The 17,977-nt window shown below is 46.3% G+C and overlaps 1 protein-coding gene and 1 non-coding gene across 3 annotated transcripts in view; both read right to left on the bottom strand.

Moving 5' to 3' along the window:
• Positions 1–17,977, bottom strand: part of ATG3 (autophagy related 3) — a 120,929-nt gene that overhangs the window by 11,001 nt on the left and 91,951 nt on the right. For both annotated transcript variants that reach the window (XM_063955641.1, XM_063955642.1), the window contains exon 10: positions 15,619–15,746. In XM_063955641.1, the coding sequence (XP_063811711.1) occupies positions 15,619–15,746 (128 nt within the window). The remainder of the gene's footprint in view (positions 1–15,618; positions 15,747–17,977) is intronic.
• LOC135054130 (U5 spliceosomal RNA) lies at positions 1,701–1,820 on the bottom strand. The gene has a single exon (XR_010243378.1). It is a non-coding gene; the product is annotated as a U5 spliceosomal RNA (small nuclear RNA).

Below are 17,977 nucleotides of genomic sequence, written 5' to 3'. Positions count from 1 at the left end.
ACTAGGGGTCACTGGAGTACTCTTGGGACGTACCAAAGCTTCCCTCGTGGGCGGGAGAGCTGTTTGATACTTGTAACAGTAGGCAGGCCAAAGCTGAATGCTGATGGCGCCACCATTCATAACGTGTAAACGTGCACAAACGTGGTGCACTGAAGGCTATGTAGCCGCGTCATAGACGCTCCACGACCCGCTGGGTCTGACATTCCCACAGAACCTGTGGGATGAACTATTACTGACGTAGGCGATTGTAACTTAGCCTTAAAGTAAGCCTGACTTGTAGTCATTATTATCCAACTGGATAATGTCTGCTGAGAAACTGGCTAACCCCAGTTTGCAGTATTATATAGAACAAACAACGTATTTATATCACGTAATGTAGACGTTCGGTACATATATAAACGCGTAATGCGTGTACCACATTCAGAATTCTAGAATGTGCTGTCCCCACAGGAACCACTATTGGTATATTGATGTGAAGAATACGAAAGCGGATTTCGTCCGAAGATCTGCTTTGTCATGAGAAAACTTAAATACGGTGGCTTGGAATACAAGGCACCCAAATATGAAAACAAAACCCTTGCCGAAGGCAAGGCTAGAAGAAAAATGTTTTCCAAAGTAAGAAACTTAATTCTCATTTGTTGTAAAGGTTCAAAAAATATGAAACTTAATTCCCCTTTGTTGAAAGGGTTCCAAAATATGAAAACTGTAATAAATCTGAACCCAACCTCAAATCGCCTGGCGCTGTAGGTGGGATAAATAGAGTCTGAACTTTGGTGACACCTTGTAGAAAGATGTTTACAGACGCAAATAGAGGCAAACGTCTTTGAAAATACGTTTACCACACAGATACCTGCACTGTTAGTGCAGATGAACGCAGTTTTCCATCCCATCCCGTTTAACCGAATACGGGTACTTGAAGTATGATGTTGGAAACTTCCGAGGTTTACAACCTATGTAAGCACACGAAATTTTTTAATAATGAGCTGCCTTAAGCGGCTTACTATTTCGTTACATGGTTGGTATAACCGATACTGTAATGCTCTATTTTCTAAGAGGGCGGTTTGAACCCTCACCCCGTCAACCGCAGCTGCGGTACACAGATAATAGGTATACAGATAATAGGTATATAGGTAACTATGGATAAAAGAACGTTCCCTGATGTAACAGGTTGGACGTATTATGAGAGGGCTAAGATCGTGTGCAAGTATTCCTTGAAAATTCGAGAAGCAAACTTCTCCGAAACCCATGAGCTACCACCAGTATGACTGTGACGAACTGTCTTCTGATCCGTTTTGGCAACGGAGAGAGAAGCGGAAAATGGTGGAGCCAGATACACGATGCTGAATGACCCCATGAATGTGAGAGATTTCACCGCCACTGCCCTTGTGAACTGTTTTGTACACCTACTGAGCTTTTGTAATTGTGGCGAGATGCCATCATGTATACTTGAGGACAACCCCCTTCTGTGGACTCACATATGAAACACCTCTGGATTTAATGTCCAGTTTTCAAGATCCAAATCCTGACGGGTGAGATCATCTGTCTAACAGATGTCCACTCACTGATTGATCTCTTGACATTTTCACCTAATGGCGTTCTGAGCCATTGAAGATTTGAGTGACCTGCTGCATTGCCATGCGGCTTCTTGGTTCTCACTGGTTGTTGTGTATACAACTGGCGTTGCTTTGTTTGACTGCTTAAGGCCAGCGTGATCTAGGCATGAAAAAACAAAATTACATGAAACTCACGGTTGTTTCTCTCCACGGAAATCTTTAGTAAAAAGCGAAAGATGTATTCGTTCTGAAGAGAAACCAGAGTCTATGCCTGGTCAGACTGAAAGCGAATCATTTATTGCATTGTAAAATGCACAGAGTTCTAGGACATTTATCGACAGCAATCTGTCGTGTTTTAGAACCTTTGAGTTGATTTTAACTACAAATCCTGACTCTCTGTGACTGTCGTCCAGAGTATAAGCACCCTTGTCCCTCTGTGGAAAACGCGAGTGAATGGTGGCGAACTAAATTGAAAACACATCTTTATTCTTAATAGATGAATACACCAATGTACCGCTAGAGTGCGTGTACTTTTGTTCTTGCTGGTGTAGTAGGTAAAAGTCTTTGACTTACCATATTTATAATCTTACCTAGGAATTGACATCGTTTAGACAGACTTAGATGCGATTGTTTTCGAACTTGATCTGCTACCGCAGTATACTTTAGTAGCGCAAGTTAGAAGAACTTTGTTGATACATAGTTCTTATGTGAGATGAGCTATGATCCCAACATCACTTTGGTAAATACCGGAAGCGATAAGCAACGGTAGAAATGAAATGGGTAATGGTTGTGGCGATTTGCAAACGCTAGAACCTGTGATGAAGAAACCGGACTGGGTAAATACGCATTGTGAATTTCAAATGCAATTATGCAATTTTGTGGCTGCAAAAAGCAAATACTAACTACAGAAAATCCATTTTCTAACTGTAGTAAATGACTTGCTGATTGATACTGCAACGGAGCTGTTTGGTTTTGCTCAAACAGATGGGAATAAGTAACTCTGACTCTGTTGGCGTACTATTGGCTGGTTTATAAACCAGCAAAGACTAAATGACATATTGCCAAACCGTTCGACAGAATCAGTTTTGTACTTTAAGCTGTAAATAGCTGAGACATATATGAGTTGAAGTCATGAAATCTCGCAAAAGTAACATGTAAAGACGCGCTTCCACAATTATAAAAGAGGTCATCAAACCACTGGCTTGCTGACTGTGACGTCCCTTCGCTACAAAGCGTGACTGTTTGTTATAAAGGGTTAAAATGCCGTTACAAGTATATTATTTTAGGAGCAAACAAGCTCTGGCCTTGTCGCGCTTAACTAGCGACAATGAAAATAACCGGCGTTAGCAGAAGCTTAACAGATATACTCTGCAGCTTCTTTTAACAGTGATCGTCATGGTTTCATACATAGATTCTAGTGACCCAACTGTATCTTGGGTTTTTGTAATGTTTGACAGAAACGCATCTTCCAATGGTGGATCGCGTCCTTTTGGAAACGATTATGTATGGTTGTCCAAAACCCCGCACTATTCGGTGTGAGATTTGACATAGAATCGTGCATTAAATTATAAGACCAGTGACATAAACCCTTTGGTATCCAAAGGGAAATTGGCCCTTTGTAAAGACTGTCTTTTGTTAGAGCTGGCAGAGTCATTTCGAGACTCCGATTACCGCTCTTTTAATTTGAAATGCCAATGTTAACATAGGTTTCTTAAAAAAAAATAAGAATTTACTCACCGGTAATTCTATTTCTCGTAGTCCGTAGTGGATGCTGGGAACTCCGTAAGGACCATGGGGGAATAGCGGGCTCCGAAGGAGGCTGGGCACTCTAGAAAGATCTTAGACTACCTGGTGTGCACTGGCTCCTCCCACTATGACCCTCCTCCAAGCCTCAGTTAGGTACTGTGCCCGGACGAGCGTACACAATAAGGAAGGATTTTGAATCCCGGGTAAGACTCATACCAGCCACACCAATCACACCGTACAACTCGTGATATGAAACACAGTTAACAGTATGAAACAATAGAGCCTCTCAACAGATGGCTCAACAATAACCCGATTTAGTTAACAATAACTATGTACAAGTAATGCAGATAAACCGCACTTGGGATGGGCGCCCAGCATCCACTACGGACTACGAGAAATAGAATTACCGGTGAGTAAATTCTTATTTTCTCTAACGTCCTAGTGGATGCGGGGAACTCCGTAAGGACCATGGGGATTATACCAAAGCTCCCAAACGGGCGGGAGAGTGCGGATGACTCTGCAGCACCGAATGAGAGAACTCCAGGTCCTCCTCAGCCAGGGTATCAAATTTGTAGAATTTTGCAAACGTGTTTGCCCCTGACCAAGTAGCTGCTCGGCAAAGTTGTAAAGCCGAGACCCCTCGGGCAGCCGCCCAAGATGAGCCCACCTTCCTTGTGGAATGGGCATTGACAGATTTTGGCTGTGGCAGGCCTGCCACAGTATGTGCAAGCTGAATTGTACTACAAATCCAACGAGCAATAGTCTGCTTAGAAGCAGGAGCACCCAGCTTGTTGGGTGCATATAGGATAAACAGCGAGTCAGATTTTCTGACTCCAGCCGTCCTGGAAACATATATTTTCAGGGCCCTGACAACGTCTAGCAACTTGGAGTCCTCCAAATCCTTAGTAGCCGCAGGCACAATAGGCTGGTTCAGGTGAAACGCTGACACCACCTTAGGGAGAAACTGGGGACGAGTCCTCAATTCTGCCCTATCCATATGGAAAATCAAATAAGGGCTTTTACAAGACAAAGCCGCCAATTCTGATACTCGCCTGGCAGAAGCCAAGGCCAATAACATAACCACCTTCCATGTGAGATATTTCAGATCCACGGTTTTTAGTGGTTCAAACCAAAGTGATTTTAAGAAAAACTCAACACCACGTTGAGATCCCAAGGTGCCACAGGAGGCACAAACGGGGGCTGACTATGCAGCACTCCTTTTATAAATGTCTGAACTTCAGGTACTGAAGCTAGTTCTTTTTTTTTTTTTTTTTGAAAGAAAATCGACAGAGCCGAGATCTGTACCTTAATGGAACCCAATTTAAGGCCCATAGTCACTCCTGCTTGCAGGAATTGCAGAAATCGACCTAGTTGAAATTCCTCTGTTGGGGCCCTTTCGGCCTCACACCATGCACCATATTTTCGCCATATGCGGTGATAATGAGTTGCTGTAACCTCTTTCCTGGCTTTAGTAAGCGTAGGAATTACTTCCTCCGGAATACCCTTTTCCTTCAGGATCCGGCGTTCAACCGCCATGCCGTCAAACGCAGCCGCGGTAAGTCTTGGAACAGACAGGGCCCCTGCTGCCGCAGGTCCTGACTGAGTGGCAGAGGCCATGGGTCCTCTGATATAAATTCTTAAAAGTTCTGGGTACCAAGCTCTTCTTGGCCATCCACGAGTATCGTTCTTACTCCTCGCCTTCTTATTATTCTCAGTACCTTTGGTATGAGAGGCAGAGGGGAGAACACCTAAACCGACTGGTACACCCACGGTGTTACCAGAGCGTCCATAGCTATCGCCTGAGGGTCCCTTGACCTGGAGCAATATCTTTTATAGCTTTTTGTTAAGGCGGGACGCCATCATGTCCACCTGTGGCCTTTCCCAATGGTGTACAATCCTATTGGAAGACTTCTGGAGGAAGTCCCCATTCTCCCGGGTGGAGGTCGTGTCTGTTGAGAAGATCTGCTTCCCAGTTGTCCACTCCGGGAATGAACACTGCTGACAGTGCTAACACATGATTTTCCGCCTATCGGAGAATCCTTGTGGCTTCTGCCATCGCCATCCTGCTTTTTGTGCCGCCCTGTTGATTACATGGGCGACTGCCGTGATGTTGTCTGATTGGATCAGTACCGGCTGGTTTTGAAGCAGAGGCCTTGCTGGCCTCAGGGCATTGTAAATGGCCCTCAGATCCAGAATATTTATGTGTAGGGAAATAACCTGACTTGACCAAAGTCCCTGGAAGTTTCTTCCCTATGTGACTGCCCCCCAGCCTCAAAGGCTGGAATCCATGGTCACTAGGACCTAGTCCTGTATGCCGAACCTGCGGCCCTCTTGAAGATGGGCACTCTGCAGCCACCACAGTAGAGATACCCTGGTCCTTGGAGACAGGGTTATCAGCCTATGCATCGGAAGATGCGATCCGGACCACTTGTCCAACAGGTCCCTCTGAAAAGTTCTTGTATGGAACCTGCCTAATGGGATTGCTTCGTAAGAAGCTACCATTTTTCCCAGGACTCGCGTGCAATGATGCACCGCTACCTATTTTGGTTTCAGGAGGTCTCTGACTAGAGATGACAACTCCTTGGCTTTCTCCTCCGGGAGAAACACTATTTCTGGTTTATGTCCAGAACCATCCCCAGGAACAGTAGACGTGTCATAGGAACCAGCTGTGACTTTGGACTGTTTAGAATCCACCTATGCTGTTGTAGCACTTTCCAAAATAGTGCTACCCCGACTACCAACTGCTCCTTGGACCTCGCCCTTATAACGAGATTGTCCAATTACGGGATAATTACAACTCCCTTTTTTTTTTTTTTTTTTTTTTTGAAGGAGTATCATCATTTCGGCCATTACCTTGATAAAACACCCTCGGTGCCATGTACAGTCCAAACGGCAGTGTCTGGACTTGGTAATGGTAATCCTGTACCACAAATCTGAGGTACTCCTGGCGAGGATGGTAAATGGGGACATGCAGGAAAGCATCCTTGATGTCCCGGGATACCATGTAATCCCCCTCGTCCAGGCTTGCAATAACCGCCCTGAGCGATTCCATCTTGAACTTGAATTTTTTTTTTATGTTCAAGGATTTTAAATATAAAATGGGTCACACCGAACCATGCGGTTTCGGTACCCCAACCCGTGTGGAATAGTAACCCCGTCCTTGTTGAAGTAGGGGCACCTTGAGTATTACCTGCTGGGAATACCGCTTATTAATTGCCTCTAGCACAGCCTCCCTGCTTGAGGGAGTTGTCAGCAAGGCATATTTTAGGAAATGGCTGGGGGGAGACATCTCTAATTCCAGCTTGTACCCCTGAAATACTACTTGGAAGAAACAGGGATCCACCTGTGAGCGAGCCCACTAATTGCTGAAATTTTTGAGGCGGCCCCCCACCGTACCTGGCTACACCTGTGGAGCACCCGCGTCATGGTGTGTACTCACAGGAGGCGGGGGAAGAATCTTGATTCTGGAAACAGGCTGACTGGTGCAGCTTTTTCCCTCTACCCTTGTCTCTGTACAGAAAGGAAGCGCCATTTGACCCGCTTGCTTTTCTGAAGCCGAAAGGACTGTACCTTTTTCTGTGAGGAAACCAGAGGTAAAATTATTTCTTCCCAGCAGTTGCTGTGGATACGAGGTCCCAGAGACCATCCCCAAATAATTCCTCACCCTTATAAGGCTCTCTTTGCGCTTTTTAAGTCAGCATCACCTGTCCAGTGACAGGTCTCTAATACCCTCCTGACAGAATGGACATTACATTTTATTTGGATGCCAGCCGGCAAAATATCCCTCTGTGCATCCCCCATATATAAGACAACGTCTTTAATATGTTTTTATGTTTGCCAACTATTATCCCTGTTTGACAGGGTCACCAACCACGCTGCAGGTCTCAGTCTAGTACCTGAGTGTGTAAATACAGACTTCAGGATAGCCTCCTGTTTTTTTTATCAACAGGTACCTATTAAAGTGGCCGTATCCTAAGACGGCAGTGCCACCTTTTTTGACAAACGTGTGAGCGCCTTATCCACCCTAGGGGATATCTCCCAGCGTAACTTATCCTCCTGGCGGGAAAGGGTACGCCATCAGTAACTTTTTATAAATTACCAGTTTCTTAACGGGGGAACCCACGCTTTTCACACACTTCATTTATTCATCTGATGGGGGAACAAAACACTGCCTGTTTTTTCTCCCCAAACCTAAAACCCATTTATAGAGGTTAAAGTCAGAAATGTATAACACATTTTTTATTGCCGGGATCAAGTCACGGATTGGATTGTGTATATGTCTCCACCTTGTCGACACTGGAGTCAGACTCCGTGTCGACATCTGTGTCTGCCATCTGAGAGAGCGGGCGTTTTTGAGCCCCTGATGGCCTTTGAGACGCCTGGGCAGGCGCGGGCTGCGAAGCCGGCTGTCCCACAGCTGTTACGTCATCCACCCTTTTATGTAAGGAGTTGACACTGTCGGTTAATACCTTTTACCTCTCTATCCACTCTGGTGTCAGCCCCACAGGGGGCGACATCACATATATCGGCCTCTGTTCCGTCACCATATAAGCCTCCTCATTCAACATGTCGACACAGCCGTACCGACACACCGCAGACACACAGGGAATGCTCTAAACGAGGACAGGACCCACAAAAGCCCTTTGGGGGGACAGAGTGAGAGTATGCCAGCACACACCAGAGCGCTATATACTGCAGGGACTAACTGAGTTATGTCCCCTATAGCTTTATATCTATATATATATAATGTATACTGCGCCTAAATTTAGTGCCCCCTCTCTCTTTTTTTAACCCTTGTAGACTGCAGGGGAGAGCCAGGGAGCTTCCCTCCAACGGAGCTGTGAGGGAAAATGGCGCCAGTGTGCTGAGGAGATAGGCTCCGCCCCTTTTTCGCGGCCTATTCTCCCGTTTTTTATGGACTTCTGGCAGGGGTATTTACCTCATATATAGCCCCTGGGGCTATATATTGAGGTATTTTTGCCAGCCAAGGTGTTTTTATTGCTGCCTCAGGGCGCCCCCCCCCAGCGCCCTGCACCCTCAGTGACCGGAGTATGAAGTGTGTGAGAGGAGCAATGGCGCACAGCTGCAGTGCTGTGCGCTACCTTGGTGAAGACTGAGTCTTCATGCCGCCGATTTTCCGGACCATCTTCTTGCTTCTGGCTCTGTAAGGGGGACGGCGGCGCGGCTCCGGGACCGAACATCAAGGCTGGGCCTGCGGTCGATCCCTCTGGAGCTAATGGTGTCCAGTAGCCTAAGAAGCCCAATCCGGCTGCAAGCAGGCGAGTTCGCTTCTTCTCCCCTTAGTCCCTCGCTGCAGTGAGCCTGTTGCCAGCAGGTCTCAGTGAAAAGAACAAATTCTAAGACTATAACTTTCTAAGAGCTCAGGAGAGCCCCTAGTGTGCATCCAACCTCGGCCGGGCACGAAATCTAACTGAGGCTTGGAGGAGGGTCATAGTGGGAGGAGCCAGTGCACACCAGGTAGTCTAAGATCTTTCTAGAGTGCCCAGCCTCCTTCGGAGCCCGCTATTCCCCCATGGTCCTTACGGAGTTCCCAGCATCCACTAGGACGTTAGAGAAATAATTAAATATTTTTAGTCTGCACTAGAGCCTTATTCGCTATGTAGACAGACATCATAATCGGCAACAGACAGACACTTGCACGACTTAATGAAGTTATTATATGGCATATATATATATATATATAAATATGTTATTGCTGAACAGCATATTTATCTCTACGGAAATCTTTAGGAAACTAAAGTGTTCTTTATGTGAAAAGTAGTTCACATGGCATATGAAACCCGAACCAAATTCCTACTAACACCCCAGCGCCTTCTGGTGGCTTAAAGATGTAGGGCAGGAATGTTCTAGCATTATCCTGAACTAAAAATTCCCACTAACACCCCTGCGCCTCCTTGTGGAGTAGAGGTGTATGGCCGGAATGTTCTGGAATTATAACTGGAAACACAGCAATGATTAAAATGGCCGCCATGCCATGTTTTCACATAAAATCACCGTACAGGTTATTTGCTGCAGTTTTAATATATAGGCTTAATAGCCTATTATACAGATTATACAATGATAACACAGGTGTAGGATACAGTAAAAATACATGAATTTAGTTATCCATTACACTGCCTGCAGTTAATGTTATTATCTTGCAGCCTTAACAGAAAATAACAGAAAACATGGTTAAACGTGGAATAGATTATGCCACTGATAGCCTATTGCAAACCAAAGCCTCATATATATATTATATATATAAATTGCTTAAACATATAATCACAGTTTATACTGATATCAGACACAGTTCTGGCAGCAAAAATCTTCATTATATATTATATATATAACATGTATAATCACAGTTCTGTGATATTATAGCCCCTGACACTGTATAAAAATCGCTTTGCTGCTTGTGTCTATTTTTAACCCATGCAGCCTTTGCTGCTGCTATGGGCATTACTTCCCCTCCCCCATCCCCATGTTACCTGCAGCGTACGGGTATCGGGTGCAGGGAGAGGAGAACGCTGTATATAGCGCCGGGGAGCCGTCCGGAAGAGCGGGCGGCGGCGGGCCTTCCAACAATAGTACCCAGTTTCTGTGTCCGGCATCAGCATGCGGTGACTGGAAGAGCGGCCGGCGTCCGTGAGTGACGTGCGGCCGCTCGTTAACACACGGGAGACTCTCGGCGGCGCCTCTGTATTGGTGCCGGTCCATCAGCGCAGTGAGAGCGGCCGGCGTCTGAGTGACGTGCGGCCGCTCTTTAGCACACGGTAAAGTCTCGGCAGCGTGCACAGTGAGAGCGGCCGGCGTCTGAGTGACGTGCGGCCGCTCTGTAGGGTAGTTAAGCAGGAACCCTTCAGCGGCGTGCTTAGCGGCGGGTACAGTGAGAGCGGCCGGCGGCTGAGTGACGTGCGGCCGCTCTGTAGGGTAGTTAAGCAGGAACCCTTCAGCGGCGTGCTTAGCGGCGGGTACAGTGAGAGCGGCCGGCGGCTGAGTGACGTGCGGCCGCTCTGTAGGGTAGTTAAGCAGGAACCCTTCAGCGGCGTGCTTAGCGGCGGGTACAGTGAGAGCGGCCGGCGGCTGAGTGACGTGCGGCCGCTCTGTAGGGTAGTTAAGCAGGACCCCTTCAGCGGCGTTACAGTATAACATCACACACAGTAGGGCGGCAGCGTGCGCTGACCGCCCTGACACCCATACCTTGTGCCGTTTTCATCCTGGCTGTGACGAGCTTCTCTCTGCAAGCTCTGTTTTAGCCTCCAGCTTCTCTTGTGACGGGCTTTCTGTAAGCTCCTTGCAGCTGTAGCTCTTCCAGCTCTTTGTCTCATCCTGGCTGTGCCGGAGCTTCTTTCTGTAAGCTCCGTTCAGCTTGCAGGAGACAGTGGCTGCCTGTGGCTGTGAGGGTGCTCTTTGTGAGGACCGACACGCCATGCGCTCCTCTTATAGCGCCTGTGGCTGTGAGGGTGCTCTTTGTGAGGACCGACACGCCATGCGCTCCTCTTATAGCGCCTGTGGCTGTGAGGGTGCTCTTTGTGAGGACCGACACGCCATTCGCTGCCCGTGCAGCGGCACTATCCCGGACCCATGTTTTTCCAGAAACTGGGAAGGGATGTGCTAAGTGTAAAAATAAAAATTAAAAATAAAAATTAAAAAATAAAAATCCAAGTGTGGTTATACCACAAGCCTATGTTCGTGCTGTGAGCACCGAAAAAACACTAGCACAGTACACTGAGGTACTTGGGGATATGGAGGGGGGGGAGAGTCCTAAATTTGAATATTCAGTGCCTTTGTTCGGCTACGCCCGTCCATATCCCAAGAGTACTCCAGTGACCCCTAGTGGATGATAAAGAAACTACGGGTAGTTTTTTCTCCCCAAACATAATACCCTTTTTAGTGGTACCTGTATTTATATCAGAAATGTGTAACACCTCTTTCATTGCCTCAATCATGCAGTGAATGGCCTTAGTGGGCATCAGATTTAGACTCATCGTCTTCGACACTGGTGTCAGTATCAGTGTCGACATCTGGGTCTGCGGTCTGAGGTAGCGGGCGTTTTAGAGCCCCTGATGACCTGTGCGACGCCTGGGCAGGCACGAGCTGAGAAGTCGGCTGTCCCACATTTGGCATGTCGTCAAATTTCTTATGTAAGGAGTCTATACGTGCACTCATTTCTTTCCATAAGCTCAACCACTCAGGTGTCTGCCCCGCAGGGGGTGACATCCCTTCTAAAGGCATCTGCTCCGTCTCCACATCATTATCCTCATCAAACATGTCGACACAGCCGTACCGACACACCGCACACACACAAGGAATGCTCCAACAGAGGACAGGACCCACAAAAGCCCTTTGGGGGGACAGAGTGAGAGTATGCCAGCACACACTAGAGCGCTATATAATGCAGGGACTAACTGAGTTATGTCCCCTATAGCTGCTTTTTCTATATAATTTATACAGCGCCTAAATTTAGTGCCCCCCCTCTCTTTTTTTACCCTTTTCTGTAGTGTAGACTGCAGGGGAGAGCCAGGGAGCTTCCTTCCAGCGGATCTGTGAAGGAGAAATGGCGCCAGTGTGCTGCAGGAGATAGCTCCGCCCCTTTTCCGCGGCCTATTCTCCCGCTTTTTTCTTGATTCTGGCAGGGGTATTTTCCACATATATAGCCTCTAGGGCTATATATTGTGGTATTTTTGCCAGCCAAGGTGTTATAATTGCTTCTCACGGCGCCCCCCCCCCAGCGCCCTGCACCCTCAGTGACCGGAGTGTGAAGTGTGTGTGAGGAGCAATGGCGCACAGCTGCAGTGCTGTGCACTACCTTGGAGAAGACCGATGTCTTCTGCCGCCGATTTTCCGGACCTCTTCTTGCTTCTGGCTCTATAAGGGGGACGGCGGCGCGGCTCCGGGACCGAACACCAAGGACTGGGCCTGCGGTCGATCCCTCTGGAGCTAATGGTGTCCAGTAGTCTAAGAAGCCCAATCCGGCTGCAAGCAGGCGAGTTCGCTTCTTCTCCCCTTAGTCCCTCGCTGCAGTGAGCCTGTTGCCAGCAGGTCTCACTGAAAATAAAAAACCTAAGTCTATCTTTCTTTCTAAGAGCTCAGGAGAGCCCCTAGTGTGCATCCAACCTCGGCCGGGCACAAAATCTAACTGAGGCTTGGAGGAGGGTCATAGTGGGAGGAGCCAGTGCACACCAGGTAGTCATAAATCTTTCTAGAGTGCCCAGCCTCCTTCGGAGCCCGCTATTCCCCATGGTCCTTACGGAGTTCCCAGCATCCACTAGGACGTCAGAGAAAATAAATAAATAACCTCAGGCCAGTATAAAACGCGGCAAGCAGAGCGTCATTAAGGGGGCGGGGCTTCACTATGAGCGGACCCAGCGGCTCACCAGCGCCATTTTCCCTCTGCAGATTACACCAACAGAAATTACAGGGAAGCGCAGCTCCTCCACAAAGATGCCACGTCTCCTCAACGGTACCAGGGGGTCTTAGAGGGAGGAAGGGGGGTGGAGGAGGGGAGTGTGTGTGTATATACTAAGCCCTATTAGGGGACTTAGTGTGGCGACCCAGCTAAAGTAATTTAGCTATAAGGGCGCTCTGTGTGTGTGGCTGGCTCCAATCTCTGTGTCTCTCTGAGGGCTCTGTGTAGGTTTAACTGTATTTTCACCTTCTTGTGTGGGTGTCTGTGTGTCTCTTTATATTACCATGTCCGGGGACTGTGTTTCCTGCACATCAGAGTGCCTTTCTTCCACCGGAGACTGACTACCCTGTACCCAGGATAGTGCTCATTCTCAGGCTAGTGGGGCAGAACCCCCATGGTTAGCTTCCATTAAAGGGATGATAAATATTTCAACTAAATTATCCTATAATGAGAAAGAGACGCAATTTTTAAGACAGTCTATGGATGACCCATAACAGTGTCTCAAACCCCTGCCATTTGCCCACAACCTACTGGATACGTCTGTCACCAAAAGGCAGGATTTCTCTTCTGTGGTGATTTCAGACTTCTCACCTGACCGAGGGTTGAAGGTTCGGGATTCAAAATTGGGTTCTGCTAACCACAGACGCAAGCCTCAGAGGTTGGGGAGCAGTTCCAAGGAAAATGGTCAAGTCAGGATACCATTCTTCCGAGCAACATTCTGGAACTAAGGGCCATATACAACGCCCTTCTACTAGCATCGCATCTTTTTCAAAATCACGCAATTCAGGTTCAGTCGGACAATGTAACGGCAGTAACGTACATAAACCGACAGGGCGGAACAAAGAGCAGAGCAGCAATGTCAGAGGTAACAAGAATTCTCCTCTGGGCAGAAAGACACGCGGTGGTACTGTCGGCAATCTTCATTCCGGAAGTAGACAACTGGGAAGCGGACTTCCTCAGCAGACACGACCTCCACCCGGGAGAATGGGGCCTTCACCCACAGGTGTTCAGAGTCCTTAACACGTCGGTGGGGAATTCCACAAATAGACATAATAGCCTCTCATCTCAACAAGAAGCTCATGTAGAATTGTTCCAGGTCGAGGGACCCACAAGCAGTGGCGGTGGATGCTCTGGTGACTCCATGGGTCTACCAAAGGATTTACGTGTTTCCACCTCTTCCACTGATCCCAAGAATTCTCAAAAGAATAAAAAGGGAAAAGGTTTAAGCAATTTTCATTGCTCCGGATTGGCCAAGAAGGGCTTTGTATGCAGATCTACTGGAGATGGTCCTAGAGGACCTGTGGCCTCTACCTCTTCAAGAGGATCTACTACAACAGGGACCGTTCGGCATGGAAGTTGAGAGTCAGATTTTAGCCTGGAAAGGCATTCCGAACAAGGTCATTCCAACCCTGAAAGGGGTAACATCTAAACATTGCCACCGTATTTGGAAAAAATATGTCTCGTGGTGTGAAAACAGGAAAATTCCTCCAATGGAATTTCAACTGGGACGTTTTCTCCTTTTTCTGCAGTCGGGTGTGGATGTGGGCTTACGTTTGGGCTCCACAAAGGTCCAGATTTCGGCCTTATCCATTTTCTTCCAAAAATAATTGGCTTCCCTCCCTGAGGTTCAGACGTTCTTGAAGGGAGCTCTACACATCCAACCGCCCTTTGTGCCTCCCACAGCACATTGGGATCTGAAAGTGGTGTTGCAGTTCCTACAATCGGAATGGTTTGAGCCTTTACAGGAGGTTGACGTAAAGTTTCTTACGTGGAAGACCGTTACACTATTGGCCTTAGCTTCTGCAAGGCGTGTCTCCGAACTAGGGGCGTTGTCTCACAAGAGCCCCTATTTGATTTTTCATGAAGATAGAGCTGAACTCAGAACTCATCAGCTATTTCTTCCTAAGGTGGTGTCTGCTTTCACATAAACCAATCTATTGTCGTTCCGGTGTTTTCTGACACCTCTGCTACCTCAGAGTCCTTGGATGTTGTGAGGGGTTTGAAGATCTACGTGAAGTGGACAGCTTATGATTCCAATAAAATTGGGTGTCCTGTTTCAAAGCAGTCTATTGCTCGCTGGATCAGACTTCCTATCCAGCATGCTTATTCATCGGCAGGATTGCTGGTTCCTAAAGTACAGGCCCACTCTACTAGGTCGGTGAGTTCTTCCTGGGCTGCTGCCTGGGGTGTCTCGGCTTTGCAACTCTGCCGAGCAGCTACTTGGTCGGGTTCAAACACGTTTGCTAAGTTCTACAAGTTCGATACTTTGGTCTCTGAGGACCTTCAGTTTGGTCAATCAGTTCTGCAGGAACCTCAGCACTCTCCCACCCGGTTTGGGAGCTTTGGTACATCCCCATGGTACTAATGTGGACCCTAGTATCCTCTAAGATGTAAGAGAAAATAGGATTTTAATTACCTACCGGTAAACCCTTGTCTCGTAGTCCGCAGAGGATACTGGGCGCCCGCCCAGTGCTTCATGTTTCCTGCACTGTTACTTCGTTAAGTAATGTTGTTGGTTCAGCTGTTGCTGTTCCTGTCCAGTTTTGGTTAGCATGGCTTTCCTCTTGTTTGTGTGTGCTGGTTCGAATCTCACCACTATTCTGTTACATCCTTCCTCAGGATATGTCCGTCTCCTCGGGCAGTTTCTAGACTGCGCCTGGTAGGAAGGGCATAGAGGGAGGAGCCAGGGCACACTATTGATTTCTTAAAGTGCTCAAGGCTCCCAGTGGACCCGTCTATACCCCATGGTACTAATGTGGACCCCGGTATCCTGTACAGACTACGAGAAAAGGATTTACCGGTAGGTAATTAATATCCTATTTTCTGCTACAATAAATGTGATTTAAAATCAAAACAAAACCCCACTCTCTCAGTAGGTTTATAGTTTGATGTGCTCGTGAAAATCGTTACCTGCATGGGTGGACAGAACACATTGCTGGTGGTGGGAGATGAGGATGGTTTTCAATGGTCACTGTTTTCTTTACGTGATCCTGGCTAATGTCTTCATACATGTTTTCTACTGTCAACGGCTGACGTTGCTAGAAATTGCAACATAAACCAAAATTATTATATAAGATTTAGACAATTTTAGTAGAAAATAAAATAAGTCATTCTTAAAAAGAGTGCAATGAATTAAAGGCAGGATCACTAGCTGCAACAAATAAACTGTTACTCACATTTAAAACTACATTTTCTCCCTCCACATGCTTTTCATGGAGTGTTAGTAAATAGACCTCTAAGCCTTGGATGGAGATAAAGTACCAGCCAATCACCTCCCGACTGTCATTTTTCAAACACAGCCTGTGACATAGCAGTTAGGAGCCGATTGGCTGGTACTTTATCTCCAGCAACTTTATCTCCATCCAAGGCTTAGTAAATAGACCCCTGTGTCTGCTATCACATGTACATAAATTTAGATAGGGACAGCAGGAGAAAATTGGAAACATTTCCAGATGAAAAAACTTAGAGCAAGTTCACTGGCTTCTGTGTGTACAGGCTGTAGTTATGTGACCAGCGGTCACAATACCGGCACCTACATCCCACCCCCTCACAATACCTACAGTCGGCATGCCGACTAACAGGGACTATTGCAACTCGTGGGTGTCCACGACACCCAAAGAAAGGGAATAGAACCACCGAGCCTGCACCGTGGCCAACACAGCGAGCCCGCAAGGGAGTTCGTTGTGCTCGCCCCTCCCGCTGGGCATCTAAACCCGTGTGTACATGTGGTAGTTAATAGATTGTAGGGACTGGCGTGAATGATTACATATTACCTGTAAAGCGCTATGTAACATGTAGGCATTATACAGATAATTAAAGAGAGATAAATAAAATGGTCAGTAAGTAGTGATGAAAGTCATTTGACCTCCCTTGTTAGCCCATAGTGCAGAATGGACATATTTAGAATATAAATTCCTAAAGAGCAGGACAAAACAATTTTAAAAACAGATGAAAAATCTAACCACATTTACCTCAAACTATTAATGTAAATGGTAAAAAATAGATTTGCATAAAAATGTAAATTGTAATACAAACTTCTATAAATTTAAGTACTTAGAAAATGTACTGTAGGTACTTAAGTGGTCACTAAATATGTACTGCCATAATATATTAGTAAAAAGACTCCAGGGCATGACATAATTGGAATATTTCACCAATGCATATACCAAATACATCTTTGTGAGCCTACACTGTAACTTCCCGAATTCAAAACTACTTGTGGCATATTTCCTAGATTAGATAGCGCTCTTACATAAGGCTATGGAGATCCCGTGTCTTCATATTGAAAGCTCATTAAGGTTCCTATTGCTTATCATTCAAATCAACAACGTGCGTTTCATTACAAGATTATAGTCTGCATTTCAAATTATACTGTATATATTCAATACATTGGTTTAGTCTTGTGACAGATTGCCACTTTAAGTTTAACAGCAATCTTGCAGAATCCCAGAAGTTCCATGAAAACGGCACCTATTACTTAACTACTATCTGTTTTCTGTAAGAAAACAAAAAAGAAGTATGCATGTTATATCTGTATGTTTTAAATCTAACTTGTTGGTTTGTGTTTTTTGTATTGAATATGCTTGCTGTGCCGATTCTCCACAATATTACACTTGTTTATCACAATAATAACTGAATTTTCACGGTCATAGCACAGGTCATTTTTTGCGAATATTGTTTGGCTTTCTTTCTCTAGGGTGGCCCACACACACACACACACACATCACATTGTGGATTTAAAACATATAGCGGTATTAGAGATAAACTAGCGCCAGATTTTTTTAGGTTGGTCAATTTTATTTTGAGAATAGCAAGCATAATGAAGATGACTCTTAAATATTAAAAATATTATTTAAATAATCCATGTTATCTTCTTTTCTTGATTACTATATGTGACAGGATACAGGCATTACGTTGACATTTAAAATGTTGACACCTCAATGTCGACAGTTATGATACAGACATTGCTAAATGATCAACATAAAACATTTCAACATCTGCAGAATGCAGACATCTTCACACTGCGACATGCAATTTGCCAACATTCTCAGAATGCCAACTGTTATGTTTAGGCTGTTGGGCGCGAGTATTATTGTTAGGCTATGGGAGGGGAGGGTTAAACACTGGGGTTAGGCAGTGGGAGGGGAAGTTAGGGAGAGACACTAGGGGGAGGGTTAGGGTTAGTCATACTCCTCGCTGGAAATGCTAAAAGTCCAAGTCAGCTCACTGCCGGACATAGAAGAAACCACTGGGGCCTCTGGACCAGATA

This window comes from Pseudophryne corroboree, chromosome 2 (assembly GCF_028390025.1).
Source record: "Pseudophryne corroboree isolate aPseCor3 chromosome 2, aPseCor3.hap2, whole genome shotgun sequence".
NCBI classification, from domain to species: domain Eukaryota; kingdom Metazoa; phylum Chordata; class Amphibia; order Anura; family Myobatrachidae; genus Pseudophryne; species Pseudophryne corroboree.
Note: the sequence above shows the minus strand (reverse complement) of the source record. Positions and strands in the feature narration are given on the sequence as shown.